The following is a 9,893-nucleotide window of genomic DNA, read 5'->3' as shown; positions in this document are numbered from 1 at the left end:
ATGCCACAGCGTCCTTTCTGCTCCCGCGCTTTTCCCCACCTAGCGTGGCCTCCCAGATCCCAGCTCAGGCATGAAGGGGTTAATGAGGGGCTGGGAGGACCCCATCTCCTGTCTACCACCTCAGACTCCGAGGGCCAGGGACCTCAGGACAGTGTCTCAGGAGGCTGACCCTGCGACTCCAGAAGCCCCAGAGTTTTTCACTTTCATTTCTCCTTTCTCAACATTGGTGTCTGCCTCAGACTGGGCACCTGCCCACTGTCTTCAGGTGTTCGCCCAGGTATACAAGGAAGGCTCCCCAGGTGCACAGGACACAACCACGGGCACCCCCACATGCCAGGACAGCACACATCCCAGATGGCATACAACCACACGCACCCCACGCACCCACCTGCAGGTTGGATGCAGACCACCAGCAAGAGGTACCCATGGTGACCGCTCTGCATGCCTCTCTAGGTGCAGACCCTCAGCACGGGCTCCCTTCCTGCAGCACCACCATGACCTGCCCCCACCAACTCCCCTGCCAGCCGGGCTCTCCCTCCACCAGGAGCATCTCCACCTGGGGTCCTGGAGGCCTGGCGCATCACACCACTCCCTGGACCTGCTCTTGGGCCCCACAGATCACTGTCACTGTCACAGCCCCACATGGCCACTGTGGGTGGGGGGCACACCCTGGCAACAGTTTCCCTTTTCTGGCATGGTCCACAAAGCTGCAGCCCCAGCCTAGGGGGTGGGGCGGGGCTCACTGTACTTGAGGTCACACGCACCCACCCCAGTCACACAGCTGGGCCCACATGCTCACCGACTTGCCTCCAGCCATGTATCTTTCCTGGACCTCAGGCCCGGGAGCCAGGCGTTTCCCGCTGGAGCCCACTCCCAGGTCCCCAGTTTCTGGGCCTTCCTGCCTCAGAGCCAGCATCCCCTCCAGCCTGGGATCTGAGGCCCTGGGACTGTAAAAACCCTGAGAGAGGCTGCTGCTTCCCACCCCCGTCCAGGCAAGCGCAGGCAAAGCAACAGAGGCCTTGGAAATGGAGGCCTGACTGCCAGAGCCTCAGTGCAGGGCCAGAGAGGATCCTGGGAGCAGGGAGGCCTGGCGCCCTGCTGGGGAGACTCTGGACTGGAAGGCCATGGATGCCCTGAACTGGGCAGAGAGGCCTCAGAGGCAGTAGGTGCGCGGAAGCACAGGCCAAGTCAGGTCTTAGCGTCTGGGATGCCTGGGCCTGAAGGCCCAACTGGGCAGCAGGGCCTTCCCAGGCGGGCAGGCTGGCTGTGGGGTGGGTGGTGAGCGAGGGGCAGCATACGACCCGGCCGGCGGCCTGAATTCCTCCGACGTGTCCTCGGCTCCCTCGGCCAGTCCAGGCCCCGCCCCCGGCCCTCCCTGCACCCGGCCGGTGCGCGGGGAGGTCGGAGGAGCGGGCACTGCCCACCCTCCGGATGTATAAGCGTCCTGGCCAGAGGCGGGTGGTGCGCGCGGGTGCGCGTGACGCTCGGGCTCCTGGGCTGCTTGGCCTGGGCGGCGTCCCTCTGCTCAGGGTCCCCAGCCACGACAGTGAGCCGACCGAAGAGGGCTGGGGGCCGCTTGCTGGGCTGGGTCCTGTCCCTGAGCACCGAGGAAAGGACGACGCCGTGGCCCTGGGGCTGTCCGCCTGTGGCCAGTGCCGGAGCCCGGACTGCCCTCTCCTCACCCAGGTGCAGGGGCAGCCGGGGAAGAGGAGGCGGGAGGACAGGGGCAGGGCCGGTGCCCCACAGCTTCGGGCTGGGGCTGGGCGCTCCCAGCGTCCCCACCTCCCCTCGGGGGCTGGGGAAGCTGATGGCTTCGCTGTACAGAGGGAACCCAGGCCTCGGGGAGCAGCGGGATGTCCAAGGGGTGCTGGTCATGGAGGCCCCTGGGAGCAGAGGCAAGGGGCCCGGACCTTGAAAAGCAGGAGGGCCCACACCCCCAGGGCTCTCAACCCATCAGGGCCCCTCGGCTGCCACCGGCCCAGAGTGGGGGGCCGTGACACCATAATCCCCTGGGCCCAGGGCCGGCGGCTGTGAGTGGCACCGCAGGCCCCCGCCCCCGGGGCCCGAGGGCTGGGCCGGCCTCGGTGGGGCCGGGTGCACGCAGTCGGAGGCGGCGCCGGTCAGGCCGCCGGGCGCCTATGGACGCACGGAGCCCGCTGTCTCCCCGGGCCAGCGCGTTCAGCATTGCCTCTTTGGTTGCAGCAGAGGCCGCAGAGCACACCGCTCGCCTGGAACCCGGGTTCTCCGACCCGGCGAAGCTTCGCAGGCTGCTGGGATCCCCGGCCGGGATGCACTTCAGCACCGTCACCAGGGACATGGAAGGTGAGCCTCCTGCTACGTCTACACGGACCCGCCCGCCAGATCCCCTGCCCCTGCTGCCGTGGGGCCCAAGCAAAGAGGGTTGGCAGGATCCGGGCAAAGAGCGGGTGGAGGGAGCTCTGGCGGGGTGAGTTCCAGGCTTCTAGCTTGGACTCTAGGGTGGAGAGAAAGGGGGGCATCCTGCCCAAATTCTGTGCCCCCGTCCAGCCTGGGGACCCTCCAGCCTGGGGACCCCGCTGCAGAGACCCGCACGCAGCTAGACACAGGAGCAGAAGAGGGCGAGAGGAGGCTGGGAGGACAGGAAAGAAGGACCAGAGAAAGGCGGTGGCAGAGGGGCCGTGAGCTCAGAGAGGCGGGAGGAAAGGAGAGGAGCGTGAGATTGTCAGGGGACACGGAAAAGGCGGGGGGCAGCGGGAGAAAAAGAAATTGAGAAAAGGAGAGAAAACAGAAAACCCAAAAGAAGAAAGATGAAAAGGAAATGAAGAGGGCAAGAACGAAAGAGAAGAAAGTGGAGGAAATTTTACGAAAGAAAGTTGAGTCATAAAAAAAGAAAAAGAGAAAGAGTTCAGTTTTTATTCAAAAAAAAAAAAAGAGTTAAAAGCCATGAATAACAGAGAGACGCACGCAGAAAGGAGGGGGACAGGCAGACTGAAAAGAAAGACAAAGCGCTGAGGGGCTAGCAGGAAAAAGAGGAAGAGGCAGAAAATAAAGCAGAAATAAGGAGACTCGAGAGAGATAGTGGAAGGAGGAAAGAGGATGCGGAGGGGAGACTTGAACGAGGAAGACAAAGGTAAGGAAATAACAAATTGCAAAGAGCCCGGAGAGAGAAGTGCAACGCGGGAGGGCGGCAGAGCGAGGGGCGGCCGGCGGGCGCTCGCTTGGGGGAGCCGGTCCGGGCGGTCGGGGGGCCGGGAGGAGGCGGGGGCGGGGAGGGGGCTGGGGGAGGCCATTGTCTCGGCGGGGGCGGGGGCGCGGCGCGGGGCGGGGCGGGGCGGGGCGGCTCCGCGGGCGGCGGCGTGGGGCGGCGCGGCCCGGGGCGCAGCGCAGCGCGCGCCCGCCACTCGGCCCGGGGCGCGGGGCAGCGCTCACCTCGGCGGGGCGGCGCGGCCCGCGGGTCATGATCTCCGCGGTGTCCAGCCCGTGGCTCACGCAGCTCTCGCACTTTTGCGACGTTGCAGCCTTCACGGCCAGCAGCCTGAGCGGCCTGGGGGCGGCGGGGGGCTTCCCGGGCGCCGCGTCGCCGGGCGCCGACCCGTACGGCCCGCGCGAGCCCCCGCCGCCGCGCTACGAGCCGTGCGCCGCCGCCGCCCCCGGCGCCCCGGGCCCGCCGCACGCCTACCCGTTCGCGCCGGCCGCCGGGGCCGCCACCAGCGCCGCTGCCGAGCCTGAGGGCCCCGGGGCCAGCTGCGCGGCCGCCGCCAAGGCGCCGGTGAAGAAGAACGCGAAGGTGGCCAGCGTGAGCGTGCAGCTGGAGATGAAGGCACTGTGGGACGAGTTCAACCAGCTGGGCACCGAGATGATCGTCACCAAGGCCGGCAGGTCAGGGCGCCCCTCCCTAGCGGCGCGCCTCGGTCCGACGCACGCGAGCGGGGCCGGCAAGCGGGGTGGGGGCGCGGCCGGCTCCTTCGCTCCCGGGTCCCGGCTCCGGCGACAGCCGCCTGGCGCGCGGGCGGAGGGGCCGGCGGAGGAGCGCGGCCGCCCGGGTGCACCCTCAGCCCCAGGACGCCGGCGCCTGAAGCAGGGGCCGGCTCAGCTCGCCGGGCCCTCCCAGGGGCCTCACCAACTGGCAGATCCCAGTGGATCCCAACTTTTCAGAGGAAACTGCCTTCTTTGGTTCCCTAGTTCAGTCCATCCGGGCTAAATAGAGGCGCAACCCGGCCATGGGGCAATGGTCTGGAACGTTGTAGGAGAGAGTTAAGACCCTTCAAAAGTGTGCTGTGTTTCAGGGGAGATTGCTATCCAGTCTTCTCAGGCCTACGTCTCGGGCGATGGTGGGGCCTGGCTCTGCTGCTGGGGCCGCCGCCTTCAATTGGCCTGTGTTTGTTTTAAGGGCCCAGAGAGAAGGGGAACAAGTTTTGCGATGCAACCAATTTGACCGGCAGACAAAGGCGGGTGCCGGTCTGTGTCTAGTGTACACAGGAGACACCAGCTCTGGGTCCACACAGCCAACGGGAGCTCAGGGCCTGTTTGCAGAGCCTGCTCGTGGTTTCTCTTTCCGTGCCGCGGCGTCCGCCCTGGGAGCCTGGGGCCTGTGCCCAGCTCCAGATCAGGGGTCTTCTCCAGGCTCTCCCGCTGGCCTGGGCACTTGGCCTCCCCCCGCCACCCCATGAGGACTGTGCCCCAGCCTCTGGCCCAGTCCAGCCCAGCAAGGGCCTCGGCGGGGCCAGGCTCGCCCCAGAAGCCAGCATTCTGCAGCCCTCTCCGGCCTGCAGAGGCGAGGGCAGGCGTGGCAGGCTTGTCCAGGAGGGCTGGCATCTGTTTTCTGCCCACCGCCCACAAGGAGTTGCCTGTGAGGGGAAGCTGCAGGACCAGCAGGTGGGGGACTCATGCTGTCCTCCAGGGCCCAGCGGCCCACACTCAGGGCAAGGCCGGCCCATGGCCAGTGCCCAGGGTACGAGCCACAGAATGTCCTTTCCAGAGCCCGGGTCAGTCACCGAGTCGGAGCCCGGGGAGGGGAGAGTTAGGGGACCCCAAGGACACAAGCCAAGTCAGCCCTGAGTAGCTGCGTCTTGGGAACTTGCCTGTGTCCCCGAGGAAGGTGGGGAGACTCCAGCACTGGGTGGGAGGCAGGGCCTCAGAGTCGGGACTGTGGACTCCAAGGCTCGGCCTTACTGGAGGGACTGGGGAACAGCCGCAGATGCAGCCGAAAGGGCGACTGGGACTCCTCAGAATCACACGGGCTGCCTCGCTTTCACTTTGTTTGAGCCGGGAGCTTAGGGCGGTTGATGAGATCGAGCAGGGGAGGCCTGCCCGAGGGCGGAGGATCCCGGGGGCCGGTGCTACTGCTGGCTGAGGCTAGCTCGGGATGGGACGGCTGGATCGGCAGTTGCTAGGCTGGGTCTACATGGGCAGAGTTGGCGGAAGAAGCCAAAGGCCTATGTTCAAGAGTGGAGGCTTGGCTCGAGCACTGAGTTCGCCATTGTTGTGTTTCTAAAAAGGGGGCAGGGGGCTGTCCTGCCGTCCACTCGCCCTCGGCTGGGCAGGGGCTTGGTCGGGTTAGTCAAGCAGATGAGTGAGGGGAGATGCGATGAGGGGCCTCCCCACCCAGCACAGCGGCCGGCCGGGCGGGGAGGCCATGTCCTGGGCTGGTGGAGGCGGGTCGCCCTGCCCTCCCCCACCTGAGGTGACCGAGGTCCCACCGCCCCCAGGCGCATGTTCCCCACCTTCCAAGTGAAGCTCTTCGGCATGGACCCCATGGCCGACTACATGCTCCTCATGGACTTTGTGCCCGTGGACGACAAGCGCTACCGGTGAGCGCCCAGCCGGACCTGGAGGGCGGTGGGTCCCTGCCTGGCCAGGCTGGTGAGGGTGGGTGGCCCAGGACAGTAGTGACCGGTGCCCCCTCCCCACTCCTGCCAGACCCCAGACCCACACGCCCCATCCCCAGCAGTTCTGGGGAGTGGCCCTCAGGGGGTCATGCAGGCTGGGCCCCCACCGTCTGGCCCCTCGCACACAGCCCCTGCCTTTTCCGTGTCCCCCTCTCCCGAGAGGTGAGCGCCGGCACCCCGTCCCTTCCCCCACCCCCCGGGAACGCTGGGCCCCAGAGCTGGCAGGAAAGGTGGGGTGGCCAGGAGAGATTATGCAGGGCGGGCCTGGCCGCCCGGACAATTAACAGCAATTAATAAAGAGAACCTGGTCCGCCCTGCGCCCTAGGCCGCCGGCGTGGCCCAATCTGGGCTCCCGCCGCGCCGGCGACACAGGAGGCCCAGAGCAGCGACCCGCGTGCGGCGAAATGTGGCGCCAGGGCCCGGCTTCCTCCCTCTGGTCGCTTCCTGCCGCTTGTGTATCAGGACGGGGAGTTTTCTCTTTCCTCACATTGCCCCTGGAAAAGCTCCCCGTTCACCTGTGGGAACCTCATCAGAGGCACCTTCGGGGTTCCCTCGGCAAGGCCCTCACCCCAGCATGCTGTGGCCCCTGCCCCGGCGTCCCAGGTACGCCTTCCACAGCTCATCCTGGCTGGTGGCCGGGAAGGCAGACCCCGCCACGCCCGGCCGCGTACACTACCACCCCGACTCACCGGCCAAGGGGGCACAGTGGATGAAGCAAATCGTCTCCTTCGACAAGCTCAAGCTGACTAACAACCTGCTGGACGACAATGGCCATGTGAGCGACCCCCCCAGGCTACCGCCCTGTCCCCCAGCAGGCCCTCGGGAGTCCCTGCTGACTGGAGCCAGAGGCAGAGCTTGGGCAGCTTGGGTGTGGATGAGGGACAGGCCGAGGAGAGCTAGCCCTCCGGTCAGGGGCTCGGGGACTGGTGGGTCACACTGCTTCCCTCTCCCCACTCCTTGTGTTTTGCTGGAGGCTTTTTAACTGGAAAGGATGGGGCCGTGCGGGGTGGGGGGTGAGGGCAGCAGCCTTTGGAATCCAGGCAGTGATGCCCCACGGCCCAGCCTCCTTTTGGGAGCTCAGGGTTCTGCCGAGTTGTCTGGAAGCTCACTGCCCGTCCGGACCTTGGCTGGTTTCCTAGCTCGGCCCTCACCACCTTTCTTCCAGATTATTCTCAACTCCATGCACAGATACCAGCCACGCTTCCACGTGGTCTATGTGGACCCGCGCAAAGACAGCGAGAAATACGCCGAGGAGAACTTCAAAACCTTTGTGTTTGAGGAGACACGCTTCACTGCGGTCACTGCCTACCAGAACCACCGGGTGAGGCCCTGGGTGGCCCGGTCAACACTTCTGGGCAGGGGTGCAATTTTCAGTTGCTGCCTGGGGGACAGAAGGTTCCATTCCTGGAAACCCCACTCGATGGAGCCCCACCCCCAGAGCCTCAGGCCACCCCCTCCCCTCTGCTGCAGGCAGACCAGCCTCCTATCAGGTTGACCTCTCAAGGGGGAACTGTCACTGTGGCCTGAAAGTTTGTTTTCCAAACCATTCCGGAAACTCCCCATCAGGGGCCTGATGCGCAGTTTACCCAGATTCCTAGGGTGCTCCTCCACTCTGGACCACAGCGGGGTGGGGGGTGGAAGTGACTACATTCCCATCCCAGCCGGGGGAGCAGGGTCTCTATCCTAATCACTTGGGACGGAAAAGACAGGTTCTTTAGCGAGAAAGGGGTCTCCCCAGCACCCCTGCCCCAGGAGAGAGGCACAACCCCTGCGGGGGAGAGAGCAGTTGTGAGCCAGGCATTTCTGGTCAGCGGAGAGTAGAGGGGCCCTTACTGAGTGGGGGAGGGCTCTCCTAACGCTCCCCTCCGCTCCACCGAGGTCCGGTGGCCCCAAGAACAGGGGCTGGAGCCGGGTGTTCAGTGCCCGCTTTCCTGCAGATTACCCAGCTCAAGATCGCCAGTAACCCTTTCGCCAAAGGTTTTCGAGACTGCGACCCCGAGGACTGGTGAGTGTCCCCCGAGGAGACGGCGAGCGAGCGCGCGGGCGCCTGGCCGGGCGCCCCCTGACACGCTGCCCATCTCCCTCCCGCAGGCCCCGAAACCATCGGCCCGGCGCACTGCCGCTCATGAGCGCCTTTGCGCGCTCGCGGAACCCCGTGGCCTCACCCACACAGCCCAACGGCGCTGAGAAAGGTAGGGCCGGGGTCGTGGGATCTGGGCAGACGGCAGCGCCCGGCCTCGCCCGCGCCGCAGGGGCGCTCGCGGCCTTCGCGCGCCGGTTGCACAACGGCCGCGGCGGCAGGCAAGCGCGCACTCGCCCGCCCGGCCCGACGGCTGCGCCTGCCCGCCCCGCCCGCCGTCCCAGTGGAGGGCGCGGGCCCCCGGGGAGGGCCCGGGGCTGGGCAGGGGCGCGGAGCGGGGGCAGGCGCGTTCTCGCGGGCCTCTCCGCGATTCAGCCCTCGGCCCTCCCCGCAGACGCGGCCGAGGCCCGGCGAGAATTCGAGCGCGACGCGGGCGGCCCGGCCGTGCTCGGGGACCCGGCGCACCCGCCGCAGCTGCTGGCGCGGGTGCTGAGCCCCGCGCTGCCCGGGTCCGGCGTCCCGCTGCCCGGCGCGCCTGGAGGCCGGCCCAGCCCCCCGCACCCCGAGCTGCGCCTGGAGGCACCCGGCGCGTCGGAGCCGCTGCACCACCACCCCTACAAGTACCCGGCCACCGCCTACGACCACTACCTCGGGGCCAAGAGCCGGCCAGCGCCCTACCCGCTGCCGGGCCTGCGCGGCCACGGGTTCCACGCGCACCCGCACGCGCACCCGCACCACCACCCCGCCGTGAGCCCCGCAGCCGCCGCCGCCGCCGCCGCTGCTGCGGCTGCCGCCAGCATGTACTCATCGGCCGGGGCCGCGCCGCCCGGCTCTTACGACTACTGCCCCAGATAATGTGGGCGTCCGCCTGGGGGTCCGGTCCACCCAGCCCGGGGCCACCGCAGGCCCCCTTCCCGGGCCTCCAAGCCGTGGGGCCTCCATCCGCCAGCCCCAGAGCTGCCCAAGGACCTGGTTCCCTGGCCCCAGGGCCACCGCAGGTCCCTCCTCGGCCTCGAGGGCCCCGGGTCCGCACAGCCAGTGCCAAAGTGCGCGGTTCGCGCCGGAAGGAAGTGATATTTATTGTTCTCCGCGAGACCGCGACGTCCCCCGGCCCGGCTGGCAGTTGCAGTGTAGACGACCCGAGAACCCGTCTGCAGGCGGTGTAGATACTTGTAGATATTTGTAGATAACTGTAGATACCGCGCCGGCGCCGCCTTGATAAACGGTTTCGCCTCTTTTGGAAGCTGCCTGAGTGTCCATTTCTTTGCGTCCAGTCACATCGCGCGGGGTGTCTCGGGGAGAGCGAGTCCGGGCTGACTCGGGACTCGGGGTCTCCCTGCAGCCGGGTCCTGGGCGGGGCGGGGGGTCCCTGAGGTACGCTCCGAGCCCCTCCTCCCAGCCCCCTCCCGGCCACGCCTCCCTGCGTCCTCTCCCCGCCCCTCCCAGCCCGGCCAGAGCGCCCCTCCCCCACTGCCACCTTGTGGCCCCAGGTGTGCATCCGGCCTTGTTAAATTCCTCACTTGGCGGTTGTCCCTTTTCTAGAACTTCGGCCCGCACCCCTGGCCTGTTTTCAGGCCGGTGCCTGTCCTGTGTGTTTTTCCACGGAAGCTGGTATAACGGTCTTGGTCGTGCAGGACAGGACACTGTCCGTTGGGGGCTAGGAAGGGGAGAAGCCCTGACTCTTATCGGAAAGACAAAAACAGGTAGTTCTGCTCTTGTAGCATTTCCCTGGCTGGCCCTGGCTCAGGCCTGCGTTTTCCCCTGTTTATTGACTTTATTTGCTGTGAGTGTCCCCACGGAGTGACCTGGACGGGGCCACAATGACAGTGGTCATGAGTCATCTTGAAACCTGCCTGTGAAGCGTTTTTCCCAGGCCAGGTGGTGAGGGACCTATTAGCTCAACAACAGGGATGGGGCCAGAGGAACCCTTTGATCCCTCCCTTCCT

The 9,893-nt window shown here is 66.8% G+C and overlaps 1 protein-coding gene across 3 annotated transcripts; it reads left to right on the top strand.

The window, feature by feature from the left end:
- The first annotated feature begins 3,315 nt into the window (after nt 1-3,315).
- Nucleotides 3,316-9,190, top strand: TBX1 (T-box transcription factor 1). 3 transcript variants are annotated; one of them, XM_004276078.3, is made up of 7 exons: nt 3,318-3,858; nt 5,688-5,789; nt 6,471-6,642; nt 7,033-7,188; nt 7,805-7,872; nt 7,959-8,059; nt 8,342-9,190. In XM_004276078.3, the coding sequence occupies exons 1-7, from the start codon at nt 3,437-3,439 to the stop codon at nt 8,800-8,802; spliced, it is 1,482 nt and encodes a 493-aa protein (XP_004276126.2). In that variant the 5' UTR covers nt 3,318-3,436; the 3' UTR covers nt 8,803-9,190. The 3 variants fall into 3 exon arrangements, with proteins under 3 accessions (XP_049554194.1, XP_004276126.2, XP_049554195.1); XM_049698238.1 differs by lacking the exon at nt 3,318-3,858 and adding an exon at nt 3,872-4,854; XM_049698237.1 differs by lacking the exon at nt 6,471-6,642 and having other exon boundaries at nt 3,316-3,858; nt 7,056-7,188.
- The last annotated feature ends 703 nt before the right edge of the window (nt 9,191-9,893 follow it).

This window comes from Orcinus orca, chromosome 15 (assembly GCF_937001465.1).
Source record: "Orcinus orca chromosome 15, mOrcOrc1.1, whole genome shotgun sequence".
Lineage (NCBI taxonomy): Eukaryota > Metazoa > Chordata > Mammalia > Artiodactyla > Delphinidae > Orcinus > Orcinus orca.
This window is presented reverse-complemented; position numbering and strand designations above follow the sequence as displayed.

Bases quoted from the DNA above. Each gene is read 5' to 3' on its own strand.
- TBX1 (XM_004276078.3), top strand. From the start codon at position 3,437: ATGATCTCCGCGGTGTCCAGCCCGTGGCTCACGCAGCTCTCGCACTTT. The intron at 7,189-7,804 runs GTGAGGCCCTGG...GCTTTCCTGCAG, and splicing joins CTGCCTACCAGAACCACCGG to ATTACCCAGCTCAAGATCGC. The intron at 7,873-7,958 runs GTGAGTGTCCCC...TCCCTCCCGCAG, and splicing joins GACTGCGACCCCGAGGACTG to GCCCCGAAACCATCGGCCCG.